The sequence below is a fragment of the Chelonia mydas genome, chromosome 8 (assembly GCF_015237465.2).
Source record: "Chelonia mydas isolate rCheMyd1 chromosome 8, rCheMyd1.pri.v2, whole genome shotgun sequence".
Taxonomy (NCBI): domain Eukaryota; kingdom Metazoa; phylum Chordata; order Testudines; family Cheloniidae; genus Chelonia; species Chelonia mydas.
In genome coordinates, this window is record NC_057854.1 from 81150768 (window position 1) to 81165784 (window position 15017).

General features: G+C 40.0%; 1 protein-coding gene across 1 annotated transcript in view; it reads left to right on the forward strand.

Annotated features, from left to right (window-relative positions):
- LOC102943141 (vitellogenin-1-like) overlaps positions 1 to 14524 on the forward strand; it is a 43869-nt gene extending 29345 nt beyond the window's left edge. The window contains exons 23-35 of the mRNA XM_043521410.1: positions 321 to 1034; positions 1121 to 1168; positions 2696 to 2875; positions 4057 to 4263; positions 5474 to 5616; positions 5702 to 5840; positions 7188 to 7323; positions 8168 to 8354; positions 8704 to 8801; positions 9534 to 9628; positions 9734 to 9893; positions 11109 to 11270; positions 14293 to 14524. Of these exons, the coding sequence (XP_043377345.1) occupies positions 321 to 1034; positions 1121 to 1168; positions 2696 to 2875; positions 4057 to 4263; positions 5474 to 5616; positions 5702 to 5840; positions 7188 to 7323; positions 8168 to 8354; positions 8704 to 8801; positions 9534 to 9628; positions 9734 to 9893; positions 11109 to 11270; positions 14293 to 14417 (2394 nt within the window). The 3' untranslated portion in view covers positions 14418 to 14524. The remainder of the gene's footprint in view (positions 1 to 320; positions 1035 to 1120; positions 1169 to 2695; positions 2876 to 4056; positions 4264 to 5473; positions 5617 to 5701; positions 5841 to 7187; positions 7324 to 8167; positions 8355 to 8703; positions 8802 to 9533; positions 9629 to 9733; positions 9894 to 11108; positions 11271 to 14292) is intronic.
- Positions 14525 to 15017: the final 493 nt, after the last annotated feature.

The following is a 15017-nucleotide window of genomic DNA, read 5'->3' on the forward strand; positions in this document are numbered from 1 at the left end:
AAAGTGACAATAGCAAGGCAAACTTAGTACTTTAGATAGTGTAGGAAATAACATCATACCGTATTAACTTCAGTCATGCGTAATTCTATCCACCATACCTTCTACACATTCTCATCTAAATGTCTTGGTTTAGAGCACCATCCTGTGTGGACATCACTAAAATATATTATAAACAGAGATGAAGTCTCTATCTGGGGACTCGACCTTGCTTTGTGGAGGACAGCAGAAAGACTTCTTTCTCTCAGCAGAGCATTTTACTTAAAAACTTCCTCCAGCCAACAGAATAATAATTGTCTTTCTCTGCTCATGCCTTCGACTAGGGAAAATCACTCCGAATCCGAAAAGACAGAAAATCGTCATCCAGCTCTAGCAGCTCCAGCAGCTCCAGCTCCAGCAGCTCCAGCTCCAGCTCCAGCAGCTCCAGCAGCAACAGTAGCTCCAGCTCATCCAGCAGCCAGTCCAGCAGTGATGCTCAGCCTAAGGCCACAAAGATAAATCTGAAGAAGAAGGATGCAGCTTCCTTTGACTCTTCACTGGGCCCATCAAGCAAGAAACAGCAGAAGTGGCATCAAGGATATGAGCAGGAAGGGCCCCGCAGCAAAGGGCGTTCTAAAACCAAAGGGAAGAAGTTATCTCCATTTGGGAAAAGCAGCAGCAGCAGCAGCAGCAGCAGCAGCAGCAGCAGCAGCAGCAAAGCTGTTGAAGGAAGACACACAGCGAAGACACACGCTAAGAAACCACCCACTGAAGGCGCTACCAGGGCTGACAAAGAGAGAGGCTTTCCTGAGAAGAAACATTCCAAGGCTGCACGCACACAGCAGAGCAGCCCTAGCAGCAGCAGCAGCAGCAGCAGCGAAGCCACCTCCGGCAGACCCAGCAGCAGCAGCAGCAGCAGCAGCAGCAGCAGCGAAAGTGCTGATAAAACTCGCTATGATGCCAAGAAGCGTTCCAAGGAGTCGTATCCAAAAGAGGAGAAGAAACATGCGAAGTCTAAATACGCCAGTCGCAGCAGCTATGACTCATCTGCAGACTGGGTAACCATTTTTAATGTATCACAGGTGACTGTGGCGTGGCGGTTGTTGTATCATTGCCGGCAATAATTTGTTTTGGAATTTTGCAGGAAAAGCACGTTCCAGAAATGTACCGACTCGTCTTCAAGTCCCATTCGGTAGGTCCAATATTTAAGGGTTCTCTTTAATGATCATTACACTGAGAAGTGAAGCAGATATTAGAGCAAACCCATATGGCTCCGTGCCAGGAATCATAGAATCATAGAATATCAGGGTTGGAAGGGACCTCAGGAGGTCATCTAGTGCAACCTCCTGCTCAAAGCAGGACCGATCCCCAACTAAATCATCCCAGCCAGGGCTTTGTCAAGCCTGACCTTGAAAACCTCTAAAGAAGAAGATGCCACCGCCTCTCTAGGTAACGCATTCCGGTGCTTCACCACCCTCCTAGTGAAAAAGTTTTTCCTAATATCCAACCTAAACCTCCCCCACTGCAACTTGAGACCATCACTCCTCGTTCTGTCATCTGCTACCACTGAGAATAGTCCAGATCCATCCTCTTTGGAACCCCCTCTCAGGTAGTTGAAAGCAGCTATCAAATCCCCCCTCATTCTTCTCTTCCGCAGACTAAACAATCCCAGTTCCCTCAGCCTCTCCTCATAAGTCATGTGCTCCAGCCCCCTAATCATTTTTGTTGAATACTATTGTCTTGAGAGGAAGATTGACAATAGATGCTGATTTTGCACTGAGGCAGCGAGTGAGAAAAATTCAGAGAGAAGAGGGAAAATATTCACATAGTGTTCATTGATCTTTGCCCAAGTTCCCAGGAAAGTCACCTGGAGGTGTATGAGGGAGAAAATGATGCAGAACTTTGTGAGCAGCTTGTTCAAGCCATATATGTAGGTGCAATGTCAACAGCCAGAACTTCATAGTGGTGAAAGAGAAGAACTATCGGTAAAGGTGGGAGTGCATCAGGAATCAGCATTGAGCCCTTTCTTATTTATCCTCATCCTGGATACCCTTACAAGGAACATACAAAAGAAGGAGGCACTTTGGTGCATGTTGTTTCTACACAGTGAGGAGAAAGATAGTCTAGAAGAGGATCTTTATAAATAGAGAGATGTGTAGGAGAGACATGCACTCAAAATAAGCAAAGGAAAAACAATATATGGTATGTCATTTTACTAATGTGACCACTGAAGAATTATCCCTACAACTAGGGATAACAAAATAATACGATATTTTAGCACGGACTAGCTATGTGCAGAATTCTTAGACAATCAGCAGCCGTAATAAGAGCTTGCCACCTGCCTAGACGTTACCAGAAGGCAGATTCTGTGTGCATCACAGCCGAGGTGAGTTCTAAGGAGGCCCTGAAATGAGGAGGATAATGTGACGGCTTTATGGACTCTTTCTGTAAACTTCTTGTTATTAGGGTTAGTCACAAAATAGGAAAATTGTTCTGTGAAATTTGTAATGAAAAAATCCTGCTCTTATTTGTACAAATAAAATGGTTTTAACCGGCTCTAGTTTTATAATGATCCATTACACGGCTTCGGTGCCTCCGTGTGACGTAGTAGCTGATTACTGCCGCAAGAGCTTCCAGTTAGGAGATGGAGTTTTCAGGATAAGAGCTGGATTTGACCAGATACCTGTGCCACCGTCTTTTACCTATTTCTCTTTTCCAGACTCCAGGTCAGGTGTCGTCAAGCAGCTCATCATCATCATCATCATCATCATCATCATCATCTTCATCTTCCCCTCCGTCAGGCAGCAGCAGCAGCAGCAGCTCCAGAGACAGCAGCAGCAGAAACAGCAGCAGCAGCAGCAGCAGCAGCAGCAGCAGCGATTATAGCTTTGCACACGAGGTGAAATTTTCTCTTTGCCTAAGATCTAGACCGCGTAAGAGGAGTTGTTGACCTTGCCTCTGCCTCCAGCCATTAACCCCAATGAGTCATTAACTCCCCAGAAAATGCCCGACAGGGAGATCTTTTTTGAAACCAGAAATGATTTCTTTCCTATGAAAAATTGTGACCAACGATGTTAAAAGTTCCTTTCTTGATTAAATGTTTCAATATTTTTTTTTTTGGAGTCTTCAGGAGTCAAAAACGTTCAAAGAAAAGTTTCATTTTTGGGTGGCTAGAAATGGAAAGATTTTCAATTTTTTAATGGAAACTCCAAAATTGAAATTTGTGGGGAAAATTGCCATGTCATTGATAGGGTATTTTCCGTCAAAAAGTGTTTTGACAGAAAATTTTCAACCAGCTCTACTGAAAAACACAACTTTGGCATGTGTCCTATATAATTTATATATTCAGTGAGAACTATGAAAAAACCCACCTGTACATTTAAATGTTAAATCCTAGTCTTGCAATGCTTGCTGTCTGGAGTAGAGCCACGGAAGTCATCAGTGTACGTCCAGTGTAACAGAGACAAAATCTGGCCATGTGCTCGTAAAACGGATCCATTACTTTTAGGGAGATACAAATATTTCCTTAAGCACTGGTTAGCTCACTAACGTTCACTATCCGTAGTGTGGTATTCTGAATCTATTCCAAGTAAATGTATCTTAATAATAGCATACCAGCCTGGCCCAACTACATAGTGAAATATCCAAAGGATTCATAATATTGTGTGAATACTGCAATTAATAAGGAACTCACAACTCTCATTATGTCTCAGAGGAGTTGCTTCTGAATGAATATATTGCTGTGGTAATAATATCCAATAAGTGTTCTAGAAATCTATTAAATATTAAAAATAAGACACAAAATCTTAATAAGTCCATTGATATGTCTTAAGTGAGCCATGGATCTTGTGTCAAGACAACTGCATCTTTTAAAATTCTTTATTCTACTGAGATAAAAAAGGAGAATAACTCACCAAAATTACACTGAATTAACAATAGGAATCGGGTACTATGTTCATTCTCAACCAGCCCAGGCTCTGTACTGCTGTACTGCTATCGGAGCAGTACAAAATGAATCCAATGTTCACCATTGACTATACATGTGCAGTTAAGCATTGCCACTTTTGTTTTGTTTTTCAGCCCAATTTCCTGGGAGACGTACTTCCACCTGGACTCACCATTGTGGCTCGGGCAGTTAGGAGTGACAACAAAAATCAAGGTTACCAAGCCACAGCATATATTAACTCTGCTGCTGCCAAAGTCGATATGCAACTGGTTGTGGTTCAGCTTGCTGAAACTAACTGGAAAGCATGTGCTGATTCTGTAGTATTGCCTCTCAAAGCACAGGTAAAGATAGAACGGGCTCAACCAAGTTAGAGCTTTAAAAGGCCTGAGGGTATCAAATAACCAGATGGGTATGCTGATTAGAGATGGTCAAACAAGGAAAACAAATTTTCCTGGCATTTTTCACAAATATTTTTCATTAAAATTTTGAATTTTTGAAAAAAAGTCAACCTCTTTTTATAAGCCTTCTGAAAAACAGGAAAATAAATTTGTGAAAATTTTCAAAATTTGTTTGCAAAATATTTGTAGCTAAATTTTGAAAATCTGAAAATGTTTGACCAGCTCAAGTACCAATTTACACCAACTGAGGATCTGGCTCATTCCTTTCTTTATACGTGCATTTCAGATGACTGCCACTTCAAGTATTGTATGATGCATAGCTGTCATGTTGGTCCAAGGATATTAGAGAGACAAGGTGTTCCATCTTGCCTTTGGCTATGCTGCTCAGAGTACCTTTCTCAGAGTTGAAGAAAAGCTCTGTGTGGCTCAGAAGCTTGTCTTTTACACCAGAAATTGGTCCAATACAAAATTTTACCTCAGCCACCTTGCCACTTCAAGGACATTTTGTTTCCTTCTTTCCATATAAGATAGGTGCTGAAGTGATGTTGGGTGGTGAGTTGATGCCTGAAAGCATTGGAATTAGGGCACTGTGTTTGCAGTTTCTATTTTCAAGCCTCTCTGTACAGCAATGCCCACATGCCCCAGTCATGGAAGCCTTCATTTGCAGAGCTATGTACATGTATAGTGATCTCCAGACTTCTGCATTTTGTGGCTGCAGTTTCAAAGTTTCATCAGAATTGTCAGTAGTGAAAATTGTTTATCTTTGCAGAACCAGACTTTTTTGTAAAAGTGAAATTTCTAGAAGAGTACACCATGTCTTTTTTAAATATACAGATTGATTATGAATTTGCAAAATGTAATGAATCTCAGCAAAATGTCACACTGCAGAATTCTAGGTCATGTTTCAGTGCAAGATTCCGAACGTTCAAAATGGGAACATTCAGCCTTGCCTACCACACTTACCATTCACCCCCATATTCCTCCAGATGTAGCCAAAACTCCTCCACAAGTATATTTTAGTGAATGAGTTAGGAGCATTGAAGACTTCACTGAAGTTGCATAAAAAGATCATGTATTTTGATATGATGACAGATTTTTTTGTGATATGATTTCATTTCCAAAATTCTAATGACTTTTTCTGTTCCTCATAAAGGCCAGGTTCAGGTGGGGCAAGGAATGCCGGGACTACAAAATTGAAGCAAGAGCTTCCACAGGCCAAATTTCAAGGAATCCAGCCATACAGGTGAAGATGGCTTGGACAAAACTTCCATCCTGGATAAGGAGGACAACTATAACGTATGCAGTTATTTGTTGTGTTGTTCTTGTTACGTTGGTTGGTGTTATGAAGGTTCTGAGTATGTCACATCTTGTTTATCTCTAGAGCTATGGAATTTATTCCTGGAATAGCACTTGTGATGGGCTTCTCAGAAGTGTATCAGAAAAATCCTTCTCGGGAGGTTGTATTAAGAGCAGTTGCAACTTCACCACGGACAATTAATACAGTCATAAAGGCTCCTGGGGTATGTGGGACTTTTGTTTGTTTGTTCGTTTTTCCAAATATACTTTCTACTTGTAATACATCTAAGCTAATTCTGAGAAAGGAAAAATGCAGACCCTTCCCTCCTACACAAGCTACCGTAGATCCTGATTACACAGGGCTTGATCCTGTAGTGTGCCATAAAGCACAAGATAAAAAACGTGATCAGCATGATCGGAAGTCCTTGGGAACCTGATGCTTTCATAATGAAAGAGACACCAACTGCACAGAACCAACTCACTCCGGCCTGCAGAGTAATGCCCAAAGGGGAAGACTTTAGCCAAATCCTTCATTTCTATGCAGAGGGTGGCACTTAAGTTGATATCTCCTCAGATATGCCCATCCTGCCCACACACTTTGCTTGTTTTTATCCTGGGCTCTCAGGAGTATGGGGTATGTGACTTACAAAGGATACATTGAGGAAGACTATGGCTAATGCTTAACCTTACTTGCACCTATATGCTGCCTGGTGCTGGAGTCCCACAGCCCAGGGCTTCTTGCAGTCCATTACTCACGGATTTGCAGGATCAAACCTTGGAATTCCCAAATGAAGCACTCCTCTGAACAAACAAGAAGGGCTATGTTTTCACAGCAGCCTGCACAGATGTAGTCTGCAGACTCCAACTGATTAATTGGTCTTTGTCCACTAAATCCCTGTGCATCTTTATGAAAAATGTCCCCTAGTGAGTCTGGCTTAAATTAATAACAGCTTGGCTTTCCATAAAGGAAGTAAGTGTGTCCTTAACCTACCCTTGTACTTCAATTTTCCAGGGGTTTTTCATATGTGATAAGGAGGGAGTGGTGTATAACCTGTTTATCTATGTATATTTAATGTGTCTTTCACTACGGTATGTGAGCTCAACCAAAATCACATCAAACCAGCTTTCATTCTCTAAGACTGGCAGCTAGCGCATGCTCTTTAGTCCGCTGTACCCAGTTGCAGTGGGACAGCATAAGGCACAGGGAACTTATTACTCAGTCACCCTGTGGTGTCATGGTTTCTTTGGTTTGGTTTTTCGTTTTAAGGAAGACACTTAACAATACCATAAACATCACCTGTGCATCTTAATTCCCTATGTCTTTAAACGATCGTTCAAAGATAATCTCTCAAGAAAATGTACAAATGATAATAAAATAATAGATAATGAGCTTATAAAAATGTATATGTTAGGTTTGGGTGCCTACAGTGTCCTGGGAAGACTGTAATAACTCCAGTTATACAAATACATATTTAGGGAATTTTTAACAAGGGGGGGGTCTTTTTTCTGTATGATTGACCAAATTGTATGACTAAACATATCCTAAAGCATTTTCATTACTTGTTTTTCAGCTAACCCTTTACTATGAGGCTTTCCCACTTCCATTTGCTTTGCCTGTGAGCCCAGCTCCAGCTTCTCAGGCTCAAGAAGTGACTGCTTGGAATTTCCTTCCAGAAATATCTTCACTGATAGCTAAAGAAGATCAATGTAAATGTTACTTCAGTTCTGGTCTAGTGTCTGATAAATGAGCAATGATTATTTGTAGTAGTTAACACTTGGCCCCTCCAGTGACTCTGTCTCCCGTCAGCTTTGGGCTTTGTCTTTCCCAGCAATGTTCTTCTGGGGAAACTTGGCAACCCTTACCTTTACCTTACCCCAACCATAGGCAATGCCTTCTCAGCAGTTGTTGGAAGAGGGACGTAGGGAGTTCAGGTCTGTATACATGCTTAGGAATGCATGGGTTTCACACAGAGATCCCGAGTGGCTACAAGCACTGTAAGCCCTGTTCTTTGTCCCTTCCAAGAGTCTTTCATACCCACCACAAGAGGGATGACATGGTGGATATAGGGCAGGGACATGAGTTTTCCAATCCTATTTATTTTCCTTAGAAGGGGGATTTCATGATTTTTAGTAGGACTGGGTCTGTCTAATTCTAATGATACTTATTACAAACCGTGGCAAAATTTGGAGAGATGCTACTAGTTTTTGTCATGGATTCAGCTTTTAGCTTCTCGGGAATGTGATAGTAACAGTGTCTTTAAAATTAGACTATCACTAGATGGTTTGTTTTCAGCTGCTTATCAAAATAAGTGATGGATACACAGTAGTATAATTCCACATAGATTGACTATTTTATGTTGCTGCCATGCCTTTCTTAAGTATGTATACTTAGGCTGAGATTTTGAACGCTGCCAAGGAGTTTTGGCTGTCCAATTCCCATTGATTTTAATGGGAACTGGCCATTCAGACCTCTTGGGCAGCTTTCAAAATCTCCCTGACAATCTCCACAGCACAGTTGCATCTGCCATTTATTTTTATTGTTATTTTTCAGCCACATGTGAAGTGAAGGAAGAAAACTTCAAAACATTTGACAAAGTGAAGTACAGATGTTCATTCAGTAAAGACTGCAACCTTGTGATAGCTCAAGACTGCACTGCTCACCCCAAATTCATCATCGTGACGAGAAAAGTCGATCCCCGCTCTTCCTCCAGGGAGGTGTACATCAATATTAGTTCATCGTAAGTGTAATAATTCTTGAGTCGCTGTATAGAATTTTAGGCAGTTCATTTAAATTTTATTGCATTGGGGAAAATGCTGGGTACTTTTTAAATCATAATACCAGCAATCCTCTTCTGCCTTCCAGCCTCTCTCTTCAATTTCTCAGGTAATGCTTATCAACAGCCCCCACACAGCTACCTCCTTGCGCTTCTCATTTCGAGGAAAGTGTTGAACCAGAGCCCTAAGCCCAACCGATGTTGAACTTTGGGGGCATATTCAAAATCTGGATGCTGAAGTTGGGGCTGTGTCTGTGTTGGTCATTTACATCAATGTTCCCACAGTTAAACATGTTTGTTTTCTTCTTTCAAGACGCGTCAGACTCTATCCTTCTGCGTCTTCCTCTATCCTCGTGTCATACAATGATGGACCAGTGTTAACACGCAGCAAGGTGTATCAAAATAAAAGAGGTACAGTGTGTTACCCACCTTTCCAGGAATTATTTAGAAATTACATATTTACAGGAACATAGAATCATAGAATTGTAGGATTGGAAGGGTCCTCGAGAGGTCATCTAGTCTAGCCCCCTGCACTCATGGCAGGACTAAGTATTATCTAGACCAAAATATTTTACAAGCTTACTGAGGACTTCTAGATGTAAAAAATAATTCAATACTAAGAAAAGCTGTGGGCCTGATACTCCTGTGACTTATTTTGGTTTTACATACATGACTTCAACTGACATACCGTTAATTTTACTAATAAGTGAATCCGGCCCATTATTATATTGATTTGTATTGTGTGCTTGCCACCGTAAAGCATAAGGATTAATCTTCTCACTGAAATGTGAAGCATTTTGCATTCAAAGCTGCTTGAATATGTTGGTACTTGTTTATATGTAGGTGCAATGCCATGATGATGAACATCATAGAGGAAGCTAGATATTTAGGACCAGATCTTCAGCTGGTGTAAATCAGGCTAGCTCTGTTGACTAGACAGAAAAGTCAATGGTAGCTATATAGATTTAGAGAAGAAGCATTTTGCAAATAAAAACAAAAAACTCTGATTTCTGACCTTACTTCTCCACAAAAAATGTATTCAGATGGAAATAGTAAATTAATAATTATTTACATTATCCCTGAGATTAGATCATTTCATTTCAAAATTAGAGGAATGTCATAAACGGTTGTATCTTTTTACAGAAAACATTAAAATTTATAGAAATGAAACAACAGTTGTAGTAGAAGCTCCAGACCAAGGGCTGGCGAATGTGACTTTTGATGGCTCGACACTTAAGGTACTTTTGAATCTGTTATATTACTAGCTTTCTTCTCTTTTACACCTTGGCACTGTAATGGGCCAACACATTGGCATCGACAGCAAAAATGTGTTATGTTTATAGGTTACTGTCGTTTCATGGATGAGAGGAAGGACCTGTGGTATTTGTGGAAATAATGATGGACAAAAGCAAAATGAACTACTCATGCCCAATCATAGGCTGGCACACAGCTGCTCAGCTTTTGTCCATTCATGGGTATTGGTAGAAGAAACCTGCGCCGAAGGTCAGTAGATTTGAACACAATTTCTACTTAGAGAAAATGTCATTTTTATTTTATTTTCCCCCTAAAAATGCAAAAAATAAAAAAGAAACATTTACCTGTTAATAAAAAGAACCATTATTATCATTCTTTTTCTGTTTATATAACTAATCGTTATTTAGAACTCTCCCAATGAATCTGAAGCGTTGAATACTTTGTATTCAAGAGAAAGACATCTGTTTCTCACATTCAGTTTACTATTAGAGGCTTGATTCTGCCACATTTACTCATATTAAGTAGTTCCTTACTCTATGACTGGCAAAATCAAACCCTGTCTTGCTCCCACTGAAGTCAGTGGAAGTTTCACCACTGATTTGCTTCAGAGCAGGAGTGTGCACTAAATCAGCTTGCTCTCTGTAAACTTAATTTAATCAAACAAACTACATATGTTATAAACAGCACACAGAGAATTTTAGCACATTGGGCCAGATCTTCAGCTGGGTAAACTGTCATAGCACCATTGACTTCAATTCCATTTTACCCCATCGGAGGATCTTGATAGAAAGGGTGGGTGAGGGGGGATGCACAATGGGAAATACTCTTTCTGTATAAGTGTGTCTCCTTGCATGTATTTATAATAATACTACTCTCCCTCCAACAGTGCAGTATTTTTCATTTACTTTGGTCCTGTAAAGAGTCTCAATAGAGTCAAATGGGCTTTTTCCATTTATTTCAGTGGCAGCTGGATCATACCCATAAGCATGTCAGGAAACAAGATGGCATCCTGTGAATGTTAATTATCCTTTTAGTGCTGATAATTGCAGCATTATAAAAATCATCCAATACAACAATTGGTCTTGACATCATTAAACGCTGCCATAACATATCTACTCACAAACAACGGCCATTTTTCCTAATGCAATTCAGCAGTCCCTATTCTTACACTGTACCTATTCTTAATAGCTTTCAGGCTCAAGAGGTGCTATTCTAAAAGAGTGGACTACAGGATTTCATTTGGGCCATACTGTGCCATCAGTTTTTAAACACAACTCCCTTTTCAAAAATCAGTTTTCCCCACTAACTATGGTCCTGCTCTTGCCACCTTTACTGCTGTGAAAATGGGCCACTGGGGAGTTGTATTTAAAACCTGAGGAGAAAATATGGACTTTTCTTATTGTAAGGAAAGATTAGAGCCTCTGTATTCCTTAGGGTTTAACTACTTTTTCTTTTTCCTCTTAGGGTGTAAACTGCAACGCCGCTATGTGAAACTGAAGGGACATCCTGTTATTGATGGAAAGGAATCTACATGTTACTCTGTTGACAGGATACTGCAGTGTATGAGAGGCTGTACTCCAACTGAGAAAACCTCAGTTAAAGTTGGCTTCTCCTGTTTCCCAAAAGGTAGGATTTTTGTTTTGTTTTGTTTTGTTTTGTTTTACTTTCTTTGTCACATTCCAGAGGAGCTCTGTCAGATCAGTTAGTCAAGATATAGCACAGCATCACGCAGACCCCCAACTAGCCCACCTGGCTTTCAGAGCTGTTATTTCCTAACCCCATTAATATTTTACATAAGCAATTACAATCATGGGTAGCTAGAAGCCAATGTGGATTATTTGGCGGATGGTATTGTCTGAAAAAAATCTTAGCCATGGTAAAAGGGTCAGCAGTGACCAATAAAAATGTGTCATGCCTCCCAGATGTTTCACTGAGTTGTGATAAGCAACAAAAAGTCCTTTTAGTCACATTGCAATCTGCTATTTCATGTAGACCAAGATGAGTGAAAAACTGAAAGTCAGTCACGTAATGTGACATGACTACAGTGTGATTAGGCTGACATGCTCTGCCCATGTGCAATGCATCAGCAAAAAACATATTGCTAAAGTGTTCTCCAGATTATTTCAGAAAACAGCTTGTTTTTGAAGGTATTTAACTCTCAGACACATCAAATTTTTAAAAAGTATGGACCTGATTCTGTTTCACTTATATCAACTTGACACTAACGCAACTCCGTTGTCTACAAAGTAGATACTCTGCATTCACACAAGTTTGAGAGGAGAATCAGGCCTCATGTCTACAGAGTTTCTTCTATTCTGGTGCATTACTTCCAAATCCTTAAATATACAGGAATTGATCACACAACTCACATGTACCATAGAAGTAAACACAATTTACAACAGTACAGCTCTGTTCCGCATGATAAACTTCGGGGCCAGCCCCTCAGCTGGTGTAAACTGACATAGCTACATAGAGCTCAGTTTACAGCAGAAGAAGAACCTAGTGTTCTCTGACTGATTTTAAACAATGTTCCTGAAGATCATCATGCTTTGCTCATATTATTAGAATACCCAATGTGCCAAAGCAGTTCACGAAAACATTGCGTATATCTCTTCAGTCGGCATCCCAGCTCACACAACCAATAAGAAAAGTAACACAGTGAGCTAATAGCATACAGACAGCACCATATGATGTGACTAGATGAATCCTTTTAAGAAAAGAAAAGACTCCCTCAGTGCCAAGCTATCTCTAAAATCTTGTCATATCCGTGTTTCACAGATTTTCTTTTGTGTCCATGTTCCATATCTGTGAAGTGTCATCACCCTAGGCCACTCACTGCTTCCGAATACTAGACTGTAATAAACTTGTCTCATTCTCACACAAAATGAAAAGAAGAAAATCAGCCAAATCAGTCATCGTAGTCACTGATGCTTGCACAGCAGCTGCAGGTTTCTCTGGTTCATTTATTGAACCTCAGACAAAAGAGCCCACTACCACCTCTGCTTCTTGCTCTTTTATCAAGGGTTTTTTTAATATTATTAATTATTATTATTTTCCTGAGGAGGAGGAAGAAGGTAGAGGATGCCATTGGTGTTCTTCAGTAACATGATTGCTTTTCCTCAGGCTGGGAATCAACAGCATTACAGTGGAACTCTTTAAGAGATGTCCTTTTCTTGTTGTTTTTGTTTGATGAACCAGATGAGTAGCAGGAGAAGCAGGTTCATAAAATGAACTCCTACATATGAGGGCAAAATTCTTCTCTCAGATCCACACAGGGAGAACTCAGCCCTGATATTATGCTCCTCACGAAGTGGGAGCCCACATCACTGACAGCAATGGGAGGCCCACACATGTAGGGTGAGCATAATATCAGGGAAGTTACTGTTGTGCAGAACTGAGGGGAAAATTTCCCCCTATTGCCCTAGATATCTATGGCCAAATACTGCAGTTTATACTTCAGGCAAGTTTGCCTGATGGGCCAGATCCTACAACCTCTGACTCACTTGCATCGTAGTTACTCAGGTACGCAGTTCCATTGATGCCACTGAGACTGTTTGCAGAAGTAAGGACTACTTATGGGGCTAAGGGACGCACGATTGGGCCCTTAGTATGCAAAAATTTAGAAGACCAAGGCATGAGAAAAAGCTAAGCAAAAGCAAATCAAAACCAGACGCTTTAGGGTTTCTCATTTTCTAGCTTTAAAATATTAAATCTTTAATAACAAACAGCTCAAGCATCATGCTGGGATAATATGTTTTATAGTTTATTATACAAAACCTGTGTGTCAAGTTGGTCAGAGAAGTGTAATTCCACCAAATAGTGCATTAACATTTCATTCATTGAGTATGAATGACTGATACAGCCAAAACCCATACAAACAGTTCTGGGTTTTCTCTTGGTATAATATAGCATGTTGTAAATATATTGCCCATATGTCTGACAAAACAACTAGAGATAAAATTATGAAAGGTTGGCACATTCTACTTAGGCAAACAATCTAAATGTGGGTTCTAATATTCTTCCATATGCAATGTTAAACCTCCAACCAGCTCAGAATATTTATTGGGAGGATGAATATTATTCCATTTCGATTATTTCAGCAGTAGGGGTTTATGATATATTAAAGCTGCTGTTGATAAAGCAACCTGGTAAGGTTAATACTGAAACTGACATTGCTCTGCCAGTTTTGAGAATATATGGAAAACTTTAATTAGAAGTTTATGAACCTCTGAAAATTCTCCAAAGGGCTTATCTTTCAGAATGAACTTAAACAGAGAGATGAAATATCCACCCACCCACTCCAGCCTCACAGGCAGTGATAATATGAAAAGAGATGGCTAATGTGCTTTTCTACAGAGTGCTCTTATTTAAAGGGTGGTCACATCCAGCACTTTTACAAGCTCCTGCTTTCTATATTTGTGCATCATGAAATGCAATTCATTTTGTTTTAGGGAAGTATTATAGTAATTACACCATGGATGAAAATCCTGCTCCGAGTCAATAGGTCAGTCAGATGTTAATGGTGAAGGCAGGATTGGACCCTTTGTCTGGTGAAAGAGTTGGCAGCCATCAAAATAATATTGCCTTGAAATGTTTTCAAGTGTTAATTTACTTGATGTTAGTTAATGTGGCTTTGCTCTTCTGACAGATTCTGCTGTGAGCCTGTCTGACTGGCATAGGAGCAGTGACAGGAAATATGCAGCCGAGGACATTGTGGCGTCTGTGGATGCTGACACTGACTGTTCCTGCACTGACGATTGTAGTTCATCTTAATGCTTTAGCAATATGCTATAGATGTACTCTCCCAAATGATTGAATAGTTGGACAGCTGCAAAGGGAATGCAATAGCTGCAGTAAAATATTAAAAAAAATATGCTTTAAAAATAGGTAAGCTTAATGCATTACGTACAAAGTCAAATGCATTATGTACAATACATGCTGCTTAATAAATATGTTGCTCATTAAATAAGTATCCAGATCTCTTCCCCCCCCACCCTGCTTCTTATCAACAAAGCAATCAAGCCAAGTATAATATTTTGGTTCCTTTTATCTGGAATGTAATTACACTGGTCCTCTCTTAAAAGTATTTTCACTGGGTGATGAGAGGCAAACATGATTATGGCTATCTCTAACATTCTATTGTATAAAGGATTTCATAATTTAGCATACTAAAGATACAGTACACAATTGTTTTCATTTATGTTTTCTAGTATAAAGGAAAATCCAGTGCTTCGGAACTGTTCTGGAAAAAAAAATTTCACTCCCAACAAAAGCATTAGCCTTAGTATACAGTACAAAAGAATGATTTGAACTGCTAGGCTCCCACAGTAGCTTTCCAGAGAGCCAGTGTGTGTGACACAGTCCCCATTTTGA